Source organism: Triplophysa dalaica, chromosome 6 (genome assembly GCF_015846415.1).
Source record: "Triplophysa dalaica isolate WHDGS20190420 chromosome 6, ASM1584641v1, whole genome shotgun sequence".
In the NCBI taxonomy this organism is placed as follows: Eukaryota; Metazoa; Chordata; class Actinopteri; order Cypriniformes; family Nemacheilidae; genus Triplophysa; species Triplophysa dalaica.
In genome coordinates, this window is record NC_079547.1 from 11,080,572 (window position 1) to 11,103,344 (window position 22,773).

The window sequence follows — 22,773 nt, forward strand, 5'->3', positions numbered from 1 at the left end:
TCATGAGATAGTTCCCACTCTTGGTAACCCATGACCTCCCCCAGGTGGACCTCCACCTCGTGGTTAACTACTCAATCTGCATGTCCATGCGATCTCCCCCAATGGCGAGTGGCCTCTGCAGCGCATCCCTAATTAAGGAAGTTGCGCTTACCCGGTGTAAACCCGAGCCGGACGGCCTGTCCAGTTTTTTAGATCAACTACGCATTCCATTATTCTGGTGAGCTGCTGTGTTTCGTGAGGCCACGAGCAAATGTAGAGGTGAGAATCATCAACCCGCCCAGGTTTCGGGGCATTCTGTTTACCTCTGTTCGAGGTGAGAATGCTCCCGTACTTCAGGCTGAGGTTGCCACCCTTCTGGCGAAGGATGCGATCGAGCCCGTCCCTCCAGCCGAGATGTCCTCAGGGTTTCACAGCCCCTTCTTTATTGTCCCAAAGAACGTTGGGGGAGTTGCGCCTCATACTGGATCTGCACACGCTGACCAAAGCACTTCACAGGATGCAGTTCAAAATTTTGACGCAGAGGTGCATCCTCTAAACCCCCTTGGGACAACAGGGGCCCATATGAGAAAGGAGGTTTAGTGAAAACTCTGAGTATATTAACCCTGAAATGAGGGAAACTCCGGGATTCCCGTTTCAGAATGTGAGATATGTAAACCCGAGAAAGCGGGGTAACTCGAGACAGATTCTAAAAGAGAGGTAACTTATACTCAGAGTCAGTAACTGTTGTAACTTACTCTGTGAACCTAACCTTGTCGGGAGCAGGTTTTCTTTGGTAAACCTAGAGTTCTCCCCCTTTTTTAAGCACAAGGTGTGTACCTCATTCATTCAGTCATTAATGAAGTCATTCATGGCACGCATTTTGATCATACAGAAACCTAATCAGGGACTAAAATGTCATATGTGCTTTTATAGAGGATCCGGTATGTGAACAGGCTGCATTAATTCATGGGGATGTTTTTTGATTTCAGGAGAAGAATGTAGTCCTCTGAGGCTCCGATCTGTCTACAAAATTCCTTCCAGAAGAGGAAGGTGAGCTGCGGACCCCTATCAGAGACCAGGTCGACCGGCAAGCCATGGAGCCGGAAAACATGGTCAATGAGCAGTTGTGCGGTCTCCCGTGAGGAGGGTGCTTGGGATAGGGGAACAAAATGAACCGCCTTGGAGAAGCGATCCACCACAGTAAGAAACACGGTGTTACCGCCAGAGGAGGGAAGCCCAGTTACAAAATCCAGAGCGATATTTGACCAGGGGCGGGAGGGGATGAGGAGGGGATGAAGCAGACCAGCGGCAGGACGGTTACTGGTTTTGGACTGAGCGCATGTCGGGCAGGCCAACACAAACTGTCTCACATCATTGGACAATGAGTTCCAGGTTCGGGTCGGAACGGCTCTTCCCGAGCGGTGGCTTCGGCTTTTGCGGCTTGGAGACAAGCCGTGAAATCTGCAAATTGTGAGTGTAAGACGCTGATCTCGTGTGACGCTGCGTTGAGACAGGTCTCTTGCTGACCACGCAACACTCCTTGCTACAGCTGCATGCAGTGGATTTGACCCGCTGAATCCATCGTGGTGCGATTCTTCTGTCACAGGATGAAACACACGGATTCAATTGCGGGGTAAGGAGTTTATGAAGGTTCGAAAACACAGGAAATGCACTGGAATTGTTTATAGGCTGAATCCGCCTAGGGTCGAAGCCTCTTGCACTGGCTGCGAGGCCGACTGGGTAAACCCAGCATATGGCAGCGCCAGCGAAAGGGGTAGAGAGACGACCAGCGGCGATTCACAGACCAGCTCAGTGCTCTACTGAGGAGAAGGCGAGAACCGCTTAGCCTCCATGAGGGTTTAGGGGTGGTGAAAACTGGGACAGAATAATCCACAGGGTAAAGGCAGTCAAAAAAACAAGAGTATACCTCCACACGACACGGCTATGCACAAGGCACAAGGCACAAGGCACAAGGCACAAGGCACAAGGCACAAGGCACAAGGCAAGACTGGGTTCAAGACAAGATATGCTAGAGTATACGGTACAGGAGCAACTAGAGTTGACGATCGCACAACGGGAGTGAGGAGTGATGGGGATTAAATAGGGACAAAATAACAAAGCATCAGGTGAGAACACTGCGGATAATGAGGGCTAACGAGTAACAGCTGGGTAGGCACACAAACACGTGGATCGTTGTCACAAACAATCCCCGCGTGAAAATAAAATACACCCAAAATACACCCACTCACAAAAAGGACAACACAGACAAGTGCTCGCTTCAGGCCCCAACACTAATCCACTGTAATCACTTCAAGCAGGCTAAATTGTGTTTTACAATGTTGCTTCGACGTTTGTGATAAAGGTTAATGTTAATGTGGAATAGTTTCAATAAGTATTCTTTGTTCAGAATTTCTTGAGCAAGAGATCTTGTAAATCTCCATTATATGGGCAATTGATCAGTCCTCTTAAAATAGGTATATTTGATCTGTACCACACCTCCTGTTAAGGATTCACCCAAAACACAGCACATACAAAGCCAATTCATGCAACCAAGAGGTTCCACAAAATATCAAAAACAGAACAGAGGCTTTCCACACAAAAGCATTTCCATGGAAAACAGACCAAGTATCTTTGACATTTTCACAAAAAAACAACAACTGATGGGTTAAATAAAGCAAGAATTTTTTTATATTTGACCCAACAATGGGTTAAAACAACCCAATGTAAGGTCCTTTATAACCCAACCATTGTGTTTGTCCAATTTAACCCAATGCTGGGTTGAAATAACCCAGTGTGTAAAAGTCTAAAAATTTGCAAACAGAAAAAAAATGGCAAAGAATGATGGAGACTGATTGAAAAGATGGGATGAGAATTACAAAATGAAAAATACATATTCTTTCCATGTCTGATACATTGACAGGAAAGATATTTGAAAATAAAAAAAAAAATACCTTGGCATGTCCGAATCAAGAAACTGTCTGGAACATCACAAAAAAACATTCTGTTAGTGGACTAGAGAAATATAAGAATAAGCTTCTTAGATGGTTGTGAAGTAAAGGTGGTGTTAATACCCAGATAGCTTAAACTGTACTGCAAGAACAAACTAGGTCGCTTCACTAGGGGCAATCGTGGCCAAATGGTTAGAGGGTCGGACTCATGACCAGAAGGTTACCGGTTCGATCCTCAGGGCCGGCGGGTAACGATTGCGGTGCTCTTGAGCAAGGCACCTAACCCCTACATGCTCCCTGGGCGCTGCAGTGATAGCTGCCTACTGCTCCGGGTGTACGTGTGTTCACCACTTGGTGTGTGTGTGCTCACTAATCACTGGATGGGTTAAATGCAGAGGTCACATTTCGGGTATGGGTCACCATTCCTGACAAATCGGTCACTTTCACTTTCACTGTTTCTCAACTCAACTCAACTCAACTTGTTACTGCCCGTTCCGTATTACGGTGAGCTCTGTTTTCTCACGTTGTCGGCACGGTTTCCGGTTCCTGATTGCATCGCTGCCGGCGGCTAGTTTGTATCCTCTGACACTTGCTTCACCTCACATTTGTTCTTGGTCTTATTATTAGTGTATTTTACTATCGTTACATATCACTGTCGTTGCCGAATTATTTATAACTTTATATTTTAAACCTATATTCATTGAAACGTAACGCCGCTAGCATATTAGCGTGTTAGCTTGCCTTCTGTTTACATTGTGGAATATCATCTCCCCCTATTTGTCTTGTGTGCTAACTGTTTCTCTTTTTAAGCGTATATACTAAGACTCATCAAGCAACCTTGGTAAGTTAGGATTGCACTTCATACCCGGTGAGTTATGGCTTCTATTCCTATTGTTGTTACTTGCACCTCATGTCATATGTTTAGTTTAGCCTTCTCTGTCAGCGGCGAGGGTTTTACATGTGATAAATGCAGGGAAGTAGTTAGGCTGACGGAGAAGATTTTAGAATTAGAGTCTCGCATCCAATCTTTATTTGAGGATAGTAAGAGTGTAAGAACCGTAGAAAACACTTCGGATGCGAGCAATGTTAGCGCACACAGCTCGGTTCCGGTTGAAAATCCCCTGCAGCTGGGAAACTTTGTGACGGTGAGACGGCATAGTCGCAGAACAAAACATCACTCAACCGTTCCGATTAAAGTCTCGAACAGGTTTGCCCCGCTCAGTGACGCACCGACTGAGAAACCTGCTGAAAGTGCCCTAGTGATCGGTGATTCTATTGTCCGGAACGTTAACATAGAGACACCAGCCACAATAGTCAAATGTTTACCGGGAGCCAGAGCGCCTGACATCAAGTCAAACTTAAATGTGCTGGCTAAGGCTAATCGTAAATACAGTAAGATTGTTATTCATGTCGGCACAAATGATGTTAGACTCCGTCAATCGGAGATCACTAAAGATAATATTAAAGAGGTGTGTGAGCTCGCAAAAACGATGTCAGACACTGTAATATTCTCTGGCCCCCTTACTGCTTACCGTGGTGATGAGATTTATAGCAGATTATCATCACTAAATGGCTGGTTGTCTGAGTGGTGCCTGCAGAATAATATAGATTTTATAAATAACTGGAAGAGTTTTGAGGGCAGACCTGACCTGTTGAAACGAGATGGTCTCCATCCCTCCTGGGATGGGGTTTCCCTCCTCTCTAGAAATTTGGCACACAGTCTTAATAATGCTAAAGTCTGACTACCTAGGGCCCAGGTCAGGAAGGAGACAGAATGGCTTAACCAACTGTCTGCTTGCCGTCTCGCGTTACAGAATACACAAAATATACAACATGTAATAATCCCAAACAACATAAAATAGAGACTGTGTCTGTCCCCCGGATTAGCAAACATAAGATATTGCGTAAACCTCTTGAAAGTAATTTAATAAACGTTAAACAAATCAAACATGAACAAAATACAGATAATCAGCTGTTACGACTCGGATTGCTTAATATTAGATCTCTCTCAAATAAAGCACTTTTTGTTAACGATTTGATAACCGATCATAAAATAGACATGCTTTGTTTGACAGAAACATGGCTAAAGCCAGATGATTTTATTACTCTAAATGAATCCGTTCCCCATGATTATTACTATAAACACGAGCCTCGTCTAAAATGTAGAGGGGGAGGTGTCGCTGCACTTTACAAGAATTCTTTTATTACCTCTCAGAAGTCTAATTTTAAGTACAGTTCTTTCGAAGTCATGGTACTTCACGTATCGACACCTAATACTAAGGACAAAACATTTTTAAAATTTATTCTAGCTATTGTATATAGGCCTCCAGGGCACCACACAGATTTTATTAAAGATTTTGGTGGGTTCTTATCAGAACTAGTACTGGCCGCAGATAGAGTCCTTGTCGTCGGTGACTTTAATATCCATGTAGACAATGATACAGATGCCTTGGGACTGGCTTTCAAAGACACTCTTAACTCCATGGGCGTTAGTCAACATGTGTCAGGACCCACTCACCTTCGTAATCATACTTTAGATTTAATACTTTCTTATGGTATAAATGTGGACGATGTTAAAATCGTTCAGCAGAGTGAAGATATTTCGGATCATTATCTGATATTATGTTTGCTTCAATGGCCTACGGCTGCAAATCAAACTCCTTGTTACAAATATGGTAGAACGATTACTTCAACTACCAAAGATGCGTTTCTCGATAATCTGCCTGAATTGTCTAAAATATCCAGCATGAGTAATAACGTTGACGATTTTGACACTACTATTGAAAATTTTAACTCTACTTTCTCGGAAATATTAGACACAGTTGCTCCTCTGCGTTTAAAGAAAATTAAAAATAGCAGCCCAACACCGTGGTATAATGAACACACTCAGACTCTAAAAAAAGCATCCCGTAAAATGGAGCGCAACTTTAAGAAAACGAATTTAGAGGTATTTCGTATAGCATGGAAGGATAGTACTCGAAATTACAGGAATGCAATAAAAACGTCTAGATCCGCCTACTTTTCAACACTAATAGAGGAAAACCATCACAACCCTAGGTTCTTATTTAACACCGTGGCTAAATTAACAAAAAATAAGTCGTCATCGACGTCAGATTCTGATTATCAGCATAACAGTGATGAATTTATGAACTACTTCACAAGTAAAATCCAAGATATAAGAGAAAAAATTATAACAATGCAACCTGTAGTGAAATCCGCTGAACAAACTAACTACAGCACCCCTAAGGAGAAATTGCAATTATTTTCTACAGTAGATCACGATGAACTGTCTAAAATCATTAAATCATCTAAATCATCAACATGCATGCTAGACCCTATACCTACAAAACTACTGAAAGAAATGCTCCCCGAAATTATAGATCCTCTTCTTAGTATTATTAACTCATCTCTGACATTAGGACATGTGCCTAAAGCATTTAAGGTGGCTGTTATAAGGCCTCTTTTAAAAAAAACCAAACTCGACCCCAAAGAACTAGGGAATTACAGGCCTATATCGAATTTACCTTTTATATCTAAAGTTCTGGAAAAAGTAGTTTCAACTCAATTATGCTCCTTCCTCCAAAGGAATGACATTAATGATGAATTCCAGTCTGGATTTCGAGCATGTCACAGTACAGAGACTGCTTTGATCAGAGTTACAAATGATCTGCTTTTAGCGTCTGACCGTGGCTGTATTTCGTTATTGGTGCTGCTAGACCTCAGTGCTGCATTTGACACCATTGACCACAGCATACTTCTACATAGACTCGAAAATTACGTCGGCATTAACGGAATAGCATTGAAATGGTTTAAGTCTTATTTATCCGACCGTTTTCAATTTGTAGCAATAAACAATGAGGTGTCCCGCAAATCACAAGTCCAGTACGGTGTACCACAGGGCTCAGTCTTGGGACCCCTGCTCTTCGCATTATACATGCTACCTCTAGGAGATATAATAAAGCGACACGGAATTAGCTTTCACTGTTATGCTGATGATACTCAACTTTATATTTCCTCGATGCCTCATGAAACCCAGCAGTTTCATCGAATAAAGGATTGCATAGTTGACTTAAAAATGTGGATGAGTAACAATTTTTTACTACTAAACTCGGACAAAACAGAAGTGTTACTTACTGGACCGAAAACTGCTATGCGTAACAACCAAGAATACTGCTTAACGATTGACGGATGCTCCATAAAATCCTCGTCATCAGCTAAGAATCTTGGCGTTGTATTTGACAGTACTCTCTCATTTGAAAGCCATGTCGCAAACACCTGTAAAATTGCATTTTTCCATCTTAAGAATATATCTAAATTACGTCATATGCTGTCACTGTCAGATGCAGAGAAATTAATTCATGCATTCATGACATCAAGACTAGATTACTGTAATGCACTTCTAGGTGGTTGCCCTGCGGGCCTATTACAAAAACTGCAACTGGTTCAAAACGCGGCAGCTCGAGTTCTTACACGTACAAAAAAGTATGAGCATATAACCCCGGTTCTGTCAACCTTGCACTGGTTACCTATAAAGCATCGCATTAACTTTAAGATCTTGCTTATTACCTATAAAGCCCTACATGGTCTAGCGCCGCAGTATTTGAATGAACTTCTATTGTATTACAGACCACCACGTACATTACGTTCTAAGGGGTCCTGTCAGTTGGTAATACCTAGAATTTCAAAATCAAGTGCAGGTGGTAGATCCTTTTCTTATCTAGCGCCTAAACTTTGGAATATTCTTCCCTGCACGGTCCGGGAGGCAGACACACTCTGTCAGTTTAAATCTAGACTAAAGACTCATCTTTTTAATCTTGCATACACTACACCTCCATAATATTAATCCTCAGAGGATTTAGGCTGCATTATTTAGATCAACCGGAACCAGGAACACATCCAACAACAAATGATGTACTTGTTGCATCAAAGAGTGCAGAACACTACTCTACTCTCAGCCAGTCTTGTCTCTTTGTTCCAAGGTTACCGCAGGATGCAGTTCATGCCCAGACCTGATGGCAGAGCTGAGAATGGGAAGCGGTGACCTGACAAGTGCTAAGAGGATAGAGCTGGATAAAGGACGCGACAACTTTGTTTTTTTCTACAACATTTCAAATGCTATTAGATTGTTAATGATAATCTTTAATTTTTATATTTTTATTAAGCCTTGTTGTGCAAGCACTGATGAGCTTGTGCAGAGGCAGCAGCTTTTGCCAGAGGGGAACTGGAATCCCCTGGTTGGGCCTGGGTTCCCCTGAGGTTTTTTTTCTCGATGGGAGTTTTGGGTTCCTCACCACCGTTTGCATATTGTTTTGCACTATCTGCCTGGCCGGGGGGGCTGCTTTAGAATTCATACTTGTATTAAATGTGTCTCATGTACAGCTGCTTTGTAACAATGAAAATTGTAAAAAGCGCTATATAAATAAAGTTGAGTTGAGTTGAGTTTCAAATGAGGAATGAATAAGCTTTTTATCTGAATAAAATTAGCTCAAGTACACATGTAACACAGTACACACAGTACTATGTCGAGGCCTCTGCAAAACTCACATTGGTGTCCTTGTTTCTTCATTAATGGTTTTATGCATACCCATTCCAGGTCTGTCTGTCAGTCTTAGTTCAGTTGGTTCACAAATTTACTGCCTCAAGGTTTTTTACCTAATGTTTGTTTCATGTGTCATAAATATAGTATATAATATGATCTTTCGACTTCAAACATGAGTTATGTGGCTGTACATGAGATTTAAGGCATATTTCAATTATTTCTTATGTAAGTAATGTTACTCTATAAAACAAAATTCAAAATTCTACGTATCATTTGTTTGTAATGAAGTATCACTTTATTATTGATACTGAGGTACAGATGTCTTGTAACTAAAAGTGTAATTTGGTATTAACTACCCTAATATGCCTAAACCACCTGTGTACAATGTAAATCTGCGTAAAGGTCTAATTAAGAGAGCTCTGAAAGTGCCAGTTGTCAGCCACGACATGGTACGTTTGTGGAAAGGAATATACAATTTAGAATATGTTTCTTTGTATCTAAGGCTGGAAATAGGATATAGGCTTTACAAAATATAAATATAACCCACACATTTACTGAAAACTACAGAGAAATTGTACTGGAATATTTGAGGACATGCAAAAATCTAATTTGCTTAGTACCAAATATGAATAAGGACAAACAGTAAAGATAAATACTAGCATTACTAGAAAATATTAATACTAGAAGATAATACTAGAACTAGTCTTCTAATTTAAGTTGTTATTTATAAGGGCTTGTAAAGTACCTGTCATCTTGTGTGGGTCGAATATATCCTGCAGACAGTATGTTGAGAGATAGAATGTTGGGGTCGATTACGGTCTCATCTGCTTCTGTTGTGTTCCGTATGCGTCCTGTAAAACATAAACATACATAAATAAATATATATTTTTATCTAAAAATCGTAATATTGATCTGGTTTAAGAGTATAAGATTCAACTCAAACTCACCAACAACTAGCTCTCGCACTTCCTTCCACTTAATATCTCGTCCTGACTCATGTACTATGGTGACTTTAACTCTCCTTTGGATGCCCTGTTAGATAAAAATGTTGCTTCATGTTGTTGTTACATGTATTAGACTGTAATAAGGAAAGTGGTCGTCACGCGCATGTGGACATGCAGATTTATTTAGATAAAGAGTGCTGCTTTTTCTAGGCGCGGTGGGGACACATTGAGGTGAAAGTATTTCTACTTTTCAGAATGCCTCACGTGCACCACAACCATTTAGTTTCACCTTCTGTGGACCAATATAGACAGCTCAGTGAAGATGAAAACACAGATGATCACATAATTAATAAATCTAGAAGTAGAGGTATAGCATGGTATTTTCAGTGCATATACTGTAATCTATATATCCTTTGTTAATACTGTCATAGTTCTGCCATATCTGTTCAGGCTTTTCCAGCTCTGGGGTAGAACCATAATAGAATCCCAAGTTTAGTGTGAGATAGACATGGCTGTGTTTATATATTGACATGCCATGTGCTTTCTCGTGTCTCGTCTATGGCCCCGCCCCTCTCGTTTCCTCGTTAGCTTCCCTTCAGTGTTTCATTACCCACACCTGCCTATTGTTAATTGTCCTTTGTTCGTCTACCTATTTAATGCCCTTGAATTCTCTGTCCTGTGCTTGTTTGTTCTTGTTCCTTTTTGTTTCCACTTGCTCGCTGGAACTGCTTTATTAAGGATTTGTCCCTACGCTGTGTCCCAGCATTCTGTTCCAATGCTCTGTTCCTGTTTATTATCCTTGTTGATTTTGTTACAGCTTGTTTACCCTCCGGGAGTTTTTCAGTTTCTAGTCTAGTGTAAGTTAGTCTTCGTTCCTGTTTGGCTGTCTCAGTTATCCCCTGTATTTTACCCCATCGTGGGTTTTTGTTTTGTTTCATGTTAATTAAATAATTTTGTTAACCCCTTCACTGCATTCATTTGGGTTCTCTCACTTTCCTGTACTTTGACAAATACCCTATCATCTTATTGGCCATGGTTGGTTTTGATCTCCTAAATTAATCTGTTTTGAAAGACTTAGTTGAGAAAATGATTCAGTGAGTCATTCATCAAGACACTAGGTGCATCCCAAATCACTGGAAGGCGGCACTTCCATTGATGGAGCGGCCATATTGAGCATTGCATTCCATCCTCGATGCCCTACTGTCTCTTGATGTGTCAGCTGTTGTTGTTTGAATGTTCAAGTTATAATTAGCTGTCTATAAAGAAAGGCTTGACTTCCAAATGATGTAATTTTAATCAAATTCAAGCATTTACAGAGATTTGATCATGGTATGTGCGGTATCAATGATGCACAAGTAAATGGGTCAGATCAATAATTGTGTATGTTGTATGAAGTTTTGACAGAAAAGCACTGGAAATAAACAGGTCATAAATACAATTCTCTGCACATTAATAAATGATTTGCTTAAAAGGACTAGTTGTTATAATCCCACTATTTCAGTACAGTTGAATGTCCAATAGAACATTTCCCACGCCTTATGCAGGGGGAAGCAGTCAAGAATATGAGTCATGGAAAGGAGGTCTGAGGTTCCCCTGGTCTGTCAGGTAGGCATCTTCTGTGTTTGGGGGATAAATGATTATAGAAATACATAGCATACTTACCTTTCCTTGCAATTATCAGAGCATGAGTTGTGTGTCCCAATTTCATCACATTATACTAAGTCAAACAGTCGTTTTGGTAAGGTGCTGCTGATAATGCCCTTTGTATGGTTCCCATCAATGCGACAAATCGTCAGTTGTGCACCTCAGCTTCATTGGGTGTTTCGGCCTTTTATCACAAGACGCTCTCAGCCAAGGGAGTCCAACCGCATCACTTGGCAGCCCATATTGTCATTCTGTGTCAACCTCAGCCCGTGGCTGCTTCTCTCAGTGACATTGGCAAGTTCTTTGACTACCTTCCGTTGAGCCTGTCCTCCGATCCCCACTTTTTTAAGCAGCCTTGTAGTGGAACTGAAAACAAAGCCCCTGCAGCCCACTTCCACCGTGAATGCTTTCGCTGTCCATCCTCATTCTTCAGCCTCCGCTGTCAAGTTGGCAAACCGGAGATTCTTTCTTTCAAATGCTTCATTAATGGCCTCTTCCCAAGGTACAGCCTTGGCGTTTTGGGGGATGCCATTTGCTGCCACTCTCTTGGTTTCTACTGCTGCAGCCAAATGCTTAAGTACTTGATTGTGGCGCCATGTGTATCTTCCTTGTGTGAAGCTCTTCTTACAAGCCACAAGAATATGTTTGAGGTTTGCTGTAGCTGCACATAGGTGGCAGGCTGGATCATGCCCATACCAAACTGCCTTCTGCACTGAAGAGTCAATGAAGTTGTTTCTTTTCAGAAATCCTGCGAGTCTATTAGCACAACGCTGAATAAAATCTTACTTAATCTTGCTGGGTATTCATAGCAAAGACAAAAACTTTCGCCTCAGTGAGGATGCAAGGCTAACGTCTTGGTTACGGATGTAACGTCTTGGTTACGGAAGTAACGTCTTGGTTACGGAAGTAACGTCTTGGTTACGGAAGTAACGTCTTGGTTATGTCTGTAACCTCAGTTCCCTGATGCAGGGAACGAGACGTTGTTTCAAACCGACAGATGGGGTTTGCCCTTGACAACCCGATCTCTGGGTTCGACACAACGTCGAGAGACAGACAGAAAGGGAACTATATATATCTTTCCAATATTCTTTTTCCAATTACATGTCAAGTCGAGTCAAGTCAACTTCATTTATATAGCGCTTTTTAAAATTGTCATTGTTACAAAGCAGCTGTACATGAAACATATTGACTATAAGCAAAACATTTAAAGTTATAAAAGTAAAGACAAAAAAGGTGAAAACAAAGAAAACGTACACACACTGTGGCGAGTCACCCCTTACGCAATCAGCGTCGCCAGGGAAACAGACGAGACACAGCTGCCGATCGTCAACTCTGCAATCAACTGGGCATAAAAGCCAGTGGGACAGAAGACACGGGAGGCTACGACTCCAAGACAACCTAAAGCCTAACACTGTGTCTTATGTCCTGCAGGTACGGACGAGTGACAACCGGCAGCACACGGGAGAAGCTTCACGCCACAGACACACACACGGTGGACGGACACGCACCTGGGCATGGAGATCACAGAACACGAAAGGATTCTTTCAGAGACACTCCCACGCCAGGCATCCATCCACCCACAAGACGTTGCGTTAAGCACGTCCACCACTCACTGAATAAAGCATCCCCTTCGGGGCTACAAAAACACCTTTTCTTGTATGTGTCGTCTCTCCACTCGCTACATTTGGTGGAGAATGCAGGCGACCTCTAGAGAGATTTGACGCATACACCGGAGTTCCAACGTGTTTTTGTTGTTTTTTTCAGACCCTCTCTCTCTCTGCCAGCGAAAAACCCAAGATGGAGGAGATTGTTCGCCGGCTTGCAGAAGTTACGGTCCGCCAACAGCAGTTGACTGAGCAGATGGCCCAGAGGCAACATCGCGCTGATGAAGCTATGGAGCAGATGCGAGTGACGATCGCGGCCCGGATTCCTCTCCCGGAGGCTCGGTCGGCGGCCCACCACCTCCTCACTAAGCTCACGGACCAGGATGATGTGGAGGCGTACCTCCACACCTTCGAAGTCATCGCCAATAGGGAAGTCTGGGATAAGTCCGAGTGGGTGAAGATTCTCGCACCCTTTTTGACGGGAGAAGCCCAACGGGCCTATTATGCTCTCCCGGCGGCTTTAACGGAGGACTATGACGTATTGAAGGCAGAGATCCTTGCCAGAATGGGACTGTCAGCCGTCAGTGCAGCGCAATTTTTTTTTCAAGTGGACTTATGATGAGAACACACCGGTACGAGCCCAGGCAGCACAACTCTCACGCCTGGGACATCTATGGCTTCTTTCGGACGGACCTTCCGCATCCCAAGTGGCAGAAAGGGTGGTGGTGGACCGCCTCTTACGGGCACTACCGCGCCGGTACCGCACTACTGTCAGCATGAGGGGCCCTACCACACTGAGAGAATTGATACAAGCAGTGGAACTGGCAGAGGCGTCTGCAGCCCGCGATGCGGGAGAGAGAGCGGTGCTGATGCCCGGAGGGGACCCCCGGCCTGGCGACCAACGGAGGGCACCTCCCGACCAGGTAACAGACCAGCAGCCCCCTCACCCATGGATGAACCCATGCCCATGGACCCGGGACCAGAGGTTCCCCGGGGTTGGACGGCCGGGTGTGTGATACATAAACAGGCATCACCCGGAGCTCCCCAGAGGATAATCAAGATAAACGGCCGGTCGGTTATAGCGACCTTGGATTCCGGGAGTGCTATTACCCTCGTCCAGCCCGATGTAGTGGCTCCTGGTGCGGGTGGAAAATTCACAATCCCGATTACTTGCGTTCACGGGGACACCTGGGAATTCCCCGCCCGTCGTGTCACCGTGGCCGCTACCCAGGGGTCCTGGCCTCTGGATGTAGGGATTGTGGATGATCTACCCGTACCCGTGCTGCTGGGTCGGGATTGGCCAGGGTTTGACCAACTTCTATCAACTTCCTTACGGCAAACCGGCCGAGGGGGCCGCCCCCGGTGACAACACCCTCGGAAGACCCCGAGATCCAGCCAGGCATGGATGTCCACCGGAAGGGAACCAGAGGGTGAGTGTCGCAATCCTAACCTCTTCTCTGACCTTTTCCAACAGATCACTGGGGGGGGGTCTTTTGGGAAAGAACAACGAGAAGATGAGCGCCTGCGAAACTGCTGGGATCAGGTACGCATTGTCGAGGAGGAGGTTAGGATACCGGGACCACATCCGATTCCTCACTTCATTATAAAAAATGGTCTGTTATACTGTGTCGGTCAGAGGCGGGGGGAGGAAAAACAGATTCCATCTTGGAGCTGGCCCATGCCCACCCTATGGCGGGACACCTTGGGGCAGCTAACACCATACAGAGGATTCGGGATCGATTCCATTGGCCCGGACTGGACGGGGAAGTGCGAAGATTCTGTCAAAGCTGCCCCACGTGCCAGAAGACCTCGCCGAAACGGCCTCCCCCCAGTCCTCTTGTTCCCCTACCCATCATCGAGGTGCCCTTCGAGCGTATAGGGATGGATCTGGTAGCATCGCTGCCTAAGTCTGCCCGGGAACATGAACATATCCTTGTGATTGTCGATTACGCCACCCGGTACCCGGAAGCAGTACCCTTAAGGAAAGCCACTTCCAAAGCCATCGCCAAAGAGCTCTTCCTGTTCTTCAGCCGGGTGGGAATCCCCTCGGAGATCCTGACTGACCAGGGAGCTCCTTTCATGTCCCGGTTGATGGCAGACCTCTGCCTCCTGCTCCAGGTTAAACAACTGCGCACATCCGTCTACCATCCCCAGACGGATGGTCTGGTTGAAAGGTTCAACCAGACACTGAAGCGGATGTTGCGCCGAGTGGTGGCAGAGGATGGGCGCGACTGGGACCTAATGCTGCCGTACGTGCTGTTCGGCATCCGAGAGGTAACACAGGCCTCCACCGGGTTCACGCCTTTCGAGCTCCTTTTCGGAAGACAGCCAAGGGGGCTTCTGGACGTCGCAAAAGAAGCATGGGAACAACAGCCGGCTCCCCATCGGACCACCATCGAGCACGTACGGCAGATGAAAGACCGCATCGACCGAGTGATGCCCCTCGTTAGGGAGCATCTCTCTGAGGCCCAGCGTGCCCAAAAACGGCTGTATGACCGGCCCGCCCAACCTCGAGAGTTCCTGCCAGGTGACCGGGTGATGGTACTTATTCCAACGGCTACGTCCAACTTCCTGGCCTCCTGGAAAGGCCCGTATACCATCCTGGAGAAGGTAGGGCCGGTCAACTACCGGGTCCGTCAGCCGGGACGACGGAAGGAGGTAAACCTCTATCATATCAACCTGCTAAAATGGAAAGCCCAGCCGGCCCAGATGGCTGCCTTCGCGGTTACCGAGCCGGTCGTAGTTCCGATGGGGGACCAACTGGGTGCTATACAGAAGCAAGACCTCCGATCTCTGGTCAGTCAGTTCGAGGACGTCTTCTCTGAGAGGCCTGGGCAGACCCGGATCATCAAACACGAGATCCGGACCCCCCCCCGGAACCATCGTGAGGCAGCGTCCGTACCGGGTCCCGGAAGCTCGTCGGCTAGCTATAGAGGAAGAGATCACCCGTATGAAGAAGTTAGGAGTGATAGAGCCATCCCGCAGCCCTTGGTCGAGCCCCATCGTGATGGTCCCCAAGTCGGATGGCACCCTCCGCTTCTGTAATGACTTTCGACGACTCAATGAGGTTTCTCTGTTCGGTGGATACCCCATGCCCCGAGTGGATGAACTCTTGGACCGCCTGGGGAGGGCTCGGTACATTAGTACATTAGACCTGACAAAGGGGTACTGGCAAGTACCCCTGGCGCCAGACGCCCGAGAAAAGACTGCATTCAGCACCCAGGCATCATTGGCAGTACAGAGTCCTCCCCTTTGGCCTGCATGGGGCCCCGGCCACCTTCCAGAGGATGATGGATATCCTACTGCGGCCCCATCAGGCCTATGCGGCGGCCTATATCGATGATATAGTCATCCACTCGGAGAGCTGGGAGGACCATTTGGATCGGTTGCGGAGGGTGTTAAGCGACCTACGGAGGTCGGGACTCACAGCTAACCCACGAAAATGCCACCTAGGGCTTGATGAAGCTCAGTACCTGGGATACCGCGTGGGACGAGGTCTAATCCAACCCCAGAGTAAGAAGGTGGAAGCAGTAAGGAATGCGCCCCAGCCACGGAACAAGACCCAGGTACGAGCTTTCATGGGGCTGGCAGGATATTATAGGGGTTTCATCCCTAATTTCTCTTCTATAGCTAGCCCCCTGACCGACCTGACCAGAAAGGGGCAGCCAGAGAAGGTTATCTGGACTCAGGAGACGGAGAGGGCTTTCCAGACACTGAAGACAGCCCTAACATCATCTCAACTCAACTCAACTTTATTTATATAGCGCTTTTTACAAATTTCATTTTTACAAAGCAGCTGTACATGAGACACATTTAATACAAGTATGAATTCTAAAGCAGCCCCCCCGGCCAGGCAGATAGTGCAAAACAATATGCAAACGGTGGTGAGGATCCCAAAACTCCCATCGAGAAAAAAACCCTCAGGGGAACCCAGGCCCAACCAGGGGATTCCAGTTCCCCTCTGGCAAAAGCTGCTGCCTCTGCACAAGCTCAACAGTGCTTGCACAACAAGGCTTAGTAAAAATATAAAAATTAAGGATTAAAGATTATCATTAACAATCTAATAGCATTTGAAATGTTGTAGGAAAAACAAAGTTGTCGCGTCCTTTATCCAGCTCTATCCTCTTAGCACTTGTCAGGTCATAATATCAGATAATGATCCGAAATATCTTCACTCTGCTGAACGATTTTAACATCGTCCACATTTATACCATAAGAAATTATTAAATCTAAAGTATGATTACGAAGGTGAGTGGGTCCTGACACATGTTGACTAACGCCCATGGAGTTAAGAGTGTCTTTGAAAGCCAGTCCCAAGGCATCTGTATCATTGTCTAAATGGATATTAAAGTCACCGACGACAAGGACTCTATCTGCGGCCAGTACTAGTTCTGATAAGAACCCACCAAAATCTTTAATAAAATCTGTGTGGTGCCCAGGAGGCCTATATACAATAGCTAGAATAAATTTTAAAAATGTTTTGTCCTTAGTAGGTGTCGATACGTGAAGTACCATGACTTCAAAAGAATTGTATTTAAAATTAGACTTCTGAGAGGTAATAAAAGAATTCTTGTAAAGTGCAGCGACACCTCCCCCTCTACCTTTTAGACGAGGCTCGTTTTATAGTAATAATCATGGGGAACGGATTCATTTAGAGTAATAAAATCATCTGGCTTTAGCCATGTTTCTGTCAAACAAAGCATGTCTATTTTATGATCGGTTATCAAATCGTTAACAAAAAGTGCTTTATTTGAGAGAGATCTAATATTAAGCAATCCGAGTCGTAACAGCTGATTATCTGTATTTTGTTCATGTTTGATTTGTTTAACGTTTATTAAATTACTTTCAAGAGGTTTACGCAATATCTTATGTTTGCTAATCCGGGGGACAGACACAGTCTCTATTTTATGTTGTTTGTAAGAAGGGATTATTACATATTGCTGTGATTACATGATTATTACATCCGGTGCTGTATGCCCCAGATCACGGCTGCCCCTTCACACTTCAGACCGACGCCTCGGATACGGGAGTAGGTGCGGTGTTGTCCCAGACTCGGGAGGGTGAGGAACATCCCATCATATACATCAGCAGAAGACTCACCCCCGCCGAGTCTCGGTATGCAACAGTGGAGAAAGAGGCCCTAGCCATAAAGTGGGCAGTCCTGGAGCTCCGATATTACCTCCTAGGAAGGAGCTTTACCCTCGTTACGGATCACGCCCCCTTGCAGTGGATGGCAAAGGCGAAGGACACAAATGCCCGCATAACCCGTTGGTTCTTGGCGCTCCAGGACTTCCACTTCACCGTGGTACATAGGGCTGGGGCCTCCCACGGCAACGCCGACGGTCTGTCGAGACTCTGGTCAGGTTGGACTTCCCGGTCAGGCACATTCCTCAACCCCCTACACCCACCCAGGTTTAAAGGTTTCCAAAGGTCTTTACGTCCCACATCGACGCCTAGAGGGGGGGGATGTGGCGAGTCACCCCTTACGCAATCAGCGTCGCCAGGGAAACAGACGAGACACAGCTGCCGATCGTCAACTCTCCAATCAACTGGGCATAAAAGCCAGTGGGACAGAAGACACGGGAGGCTACGACTCCAAGACAACCTAAAGCCTAACACTGTGTCTTATGTCCTGCAGGTACGGACGAGTGACAACCGGCAGCACACGGGAGAAGCTTCACGCCACAGACACACACACGGTGGACGGACACGCACCTGGGCACGGAGATCACAGTACACGAAAGGATTCTTTCAGAGACACTCCCACGCCAGGTATCCATCCACCCACAAGACGTTGCGTCAAGCACGTCCACCACTCACTGAATAAAGCATCCCCTTCGGGGCTACAAAAACACCTTTTCTTGTATGTGTCGTCTCTCCACTCGCTACAACACACACACACACACACACACACAGACCGATTCAAACACCCCACACACAAAACACCCCACACACAAAACACTCCACACACACAATATGCAGCCGCACTTACACACACACACAAACACGCACACGCACGCACACACACACACACACACACACACATGTTGGGTTTCCATGTTTTGTGGGGACATTCCACATACACATACTGTACAAACTGTATACCATATTCCCTTCCTCTAACCCACCCCATAAACCTTCAATCACAATCACACAATACTTTCTGCTCTTTTAGATTTTCAAAAAAGATAATTCTGTATGATTTATAACCCTGTTTCCTCATGGGGACCAAAAACACACACAAAGTGGTTATCACAGTGGTTATCACTGAGAAGCACACATTAAAGATAAAGGAGAGAAACACAGGTCAAATATTAAACCGAGTATAAATTCCTATAGGCAATATTAATTTTAAGTAAAACTTAAAAATTCTAATTTTAAATGTCTGTTTAAGTGGACATTTTCAACACACAATGGTAGTTTTTTTATGTGAAGTGCAGTAGCCTTTATATGACACTGTAACACATTTGCTACAGTTTTTCTCGATTGCTTGCACACTAAAACCGAATGCTAAGACCAAAGCCTCAATACCTAAACTTCTCGTAGCATACCTTAAACACAGTGTAACTTAAACACATTGTCAACTTTGCACTTTGTTTGCAATCATGTAACACACTTATTGCAAAACACTACACATGTTAACTTACATAACTTACTACACTTACTACACTTACATAACTTACTACACATGTTGACTTACTCATGTAAGCTATTTTGAGAACTTTGCAAGCATGGAGCCAATGAGAGCCAGAGTAAGAGGAGGACAAAGTGAGAGAGGAGTCGGACACGGAAGAGGACCAGTGCGGAGACGTGTATCAGATGACATAAGGGCTACTCTGGTGGACCATGTGATAAATCATGGCTTGTCCATGAGGGAGGCTGGGCAAAGAGTGCACCCTAACCTCAGTCTCTAGTCACAGTAGTATCGATAATATGGACATTCCGACTGGAGAACAGGTATATCTTCAAGTTTCTACTCCAGACTGTACGTTATGTGTCACATGATTCTGTATCATATTACAGTAGTTATGTACTAACTATACAATGCAAAAATGGGCAGTGCTGTGAAGAATATGTAAAGGAATACCATCGTGATATTACAGTACTGTGTATAGTTTGAAAGTACAGTATGTGAAAAATAACCAAAACAAAGACCTCTTGTGGTGGCATTTTCAACAGAATGGTTGGATGACCTCCTCAAGGCGGAAGGGAACGGCTCTTCACTCAACAACAAGAGTTTGCATCATTGAAATGGTGCGAGAAAATAATGCAATCCGACTTTGTGTGTTGCAACAATGGATAGGCCTATTCGCAAATAGAAATGAATTCAACAATATCAACAGGAACAGTATTTCTACACTTAATCCCACAGAAACAAAACTTTAGAATGAAGCAGCTGTACCATTTGCCTTTTGAGCGGAACAGTGTCAGGGTCAAGGATCTGCGTAATGATTATGTGGTAGGTATCTGTCACTTCACAATCTATATATTGTGATGTTTGAATGAGGGTTTGAGCTGCCACCTGCCCTGCCTTTTCAGTAACACTATTCAATTTTTTCAGTTACAGACAGTTCTGGATTTTGATGCCGCGAACTGCCACATGAGTTCCTCAACGTGGATGAGGGAGGCTTCAATCTGGCCAAAACCAGGCGTCGGGCCGTGACATAGGGGTAACAATGGGCTGTTGTAAATGTCCCTGGGCAGCGTGGGGGAAATATCACTTTGTGTGATGCAATTAGTGTCAAAGGAGTCCTGCATCACTGCCACGCTAGATCCCTACAATAAAAAACACATCATTGCATTTCTAGATGCACTACATGCACAGGTTTCTTGTCATCTGGGATAATGTTAGTTTTCACCGGGCTGCTCTGGCCAGAGATTGGTTCAACAACCATAACCATTTCACACTTTTATACCTGCCCCTTTACAGCCCCTCTCTAAATGCAATCGAGGAATTATTTTCAGTGTGGCGGTGGAAAGTATATGATCGGCATCCACACGCCAACATGACTCTTCTGCAAGCAATGGAAGAGCCATGTGGAGACATTGAGGTGGGATCAATCCAAGGCAGGATTTTGCACACAAGGCAATATTTTCCCCGATGCCTAGCCCGCGAGGACATCGCCTGTGATGTTGACTAGGTATTATGGCCAGATCCGAACAGAAGGCAGGATCCATGACAGACACAAGCGAAACAAGTATATATTTTTTTTCTCTCAAAAGCAATTTATCCAGTAATTGTTTTGTTTTTTTTACTTTTGTTTTGTTGCTAAATTTGATGATTTGTGATACTATTTTTCTTTAATTCTGTAAAAATGTTTGTTTTTGTATATACTCTTGTCTGATAACTGCAGAAATTCTACTTTTATTTGAAATACTTTGTTTTACAGAAGACTGAGTCTGAGAAAATGACAATTAAAATAGAAATACAAAGACGACAGTGTTTTATATAAAGCCCATCAGTGTGTTGCTGGTGATATGAAAGAGTAATTCAAATGCTTTTTTTGTGTATGGTTTTGTGCAAGAATTTCATTTAGAAAGGAGTGTTTAGTTTTGATTGCAGTGTTTCATTTTGGCATAGATGTGAGTTGTTAATCTCCAAGTGCTATGTCTGATTGGCTTGTGTGTAAAGTTTTGATATAATTCTGCAAAAAGTGTGTAAGTAATAGGCAAAAACTGTAACTTATTTATTTGGTTCTTTTTAATGTTGTTGAATTTGAAATCCACACGATCCTTATTAAATCAGTGTCATAGTCTCACTCTTTGTCTATCAGCTGTGGGGGTTCATGTCGGAGCACCTGCTTGTTCTGCTTTTTGTCGAACACATGGTGCAGTTTGACAGCTCACCATGTGGTCGGTGTCTCCGTGTCCACCACGCCATTCTGTGTCTCTTTAATTACCTCAATATTTTTTCAATCCTTTCCCCTGGGTTGGCTCCGGTTTTTCTCTCTCCCCTCCTGGTTGCTCAATTTCTCCCTTGATTCATTTTCCTTCTTAATTCCGCTTGTACCTCCGTCCTGTGTCAGATCGTCAGTGTTATTTCTCGACGACTACCAGTCGTTAGTCTCGTCTTGGGGATCGTAATTATCACCCTTTTTCATCTAGTCTCCTGAGCTGGTGTCTTCTTGTCTGCCTTGAACGTTGGGCTCACTGCTCGGATTCTTCTCCCCTTGCTCAGCGGCCTGACAGCTCTGGAGTGATTGCTCCTGACTACCACGTTCCAAGCCTCTCAGGAATCTGCCTAGTGGCCTTTGAGATTGGCTTCTGTACGATTTTTTTGTCGGTCAAAGAGGATTCTGTCCTAGTACCTCTGTCCTGTCGGTCTAAGTGGATTATTACTGGAATACAGTGCTCTTGTCAGTTTTGTGGATTCCCCTATTACCCGTTTTTGTTTGAGCAAGATGAAGCTCTGCTTGTGGATTTCTGTGCGAGCACACCTGCTCTCTCAATGGACTATTAAACTTTCCTAAGGATTATCTCGTTTCATTTCTCTGGATACTTCTGATGAGGCAGTGACACGGTTTTGGCCTCAGATCCCCCTTTCTGTAAGGTTAACACATTCACAGCCTCTCGCTCAGAGTGCAGATTTTTTCCCCGCTGGTATTTTTACCTCTGCTTCTTCTTCTATCTTTGTAGCCGTGCCCTGGAGCCTTTTCGCCCTGAACCAGACAGAGAGAAGGTACCTGAGGTACTCGTTATTGTAGTAATGTAATTCACTTTGTACTGTAATGTTATCTCACCAGTGATGATCCGTGACTCCTCTTCAGGAGAAGCAGTAATGCGAAGCTAGGCAATCATTTAACTTATTTTGCGACATTGCTGTGGCGGTGAGGATACAATGACATTTACAACTACACCCACCTTAATTGCGTTTAGATTTTGGGTGCTCTTAGTTAAATCATGTTACGAAGTGACGTACATTCGCCGAGGTGTGGTTACATGAGGCGTTTCAGCCAGGTCTGGGAGATAGTTTGCTTTTCGATTTTAGAATACATCTTTTGTTCTGACACTATAATTTTTGCAGATTTACGTGTCTAATACATGCATGGGCAACTTATTACACACCAAAGAGACAGAAAAACACATATTCGTACCATATGCTAAGGAGACCAGAT

At 44.5% G+C, this 22,773-nt stretch overlaps 1 protein-coding gene across 1 annotated transcript in view; it reads right to left on the reverse strand.

Annotated features, from left to right (window-relative positions):
• kif1aa (kinesin family member 1Aa) overlaps positions 1–22,773 on the reverse strand; it is a 211,055-nt gene that overhangs the window by 19,503 nt on the left and 168,779 nt on the right. The window contains exons 34-36 of the mRNA XM_056751227.1: positions 9,414–9,498; positions 9,212–9,317; positions 4,170–4,172 (exon numbers count right to left, since the gene is read on the reverse strand). Coding sequence (XP_056607205.1) covers positions 4,170–4,172; positions 9,212–9,317; positions 9,414–9,498 — 194 coding nt within the window. The remainder of the gene's footprint in view (positions 1–4,169; positions 4,173–9,211; positions 9,318–9,413; positions 9,499–22,773) is intronic.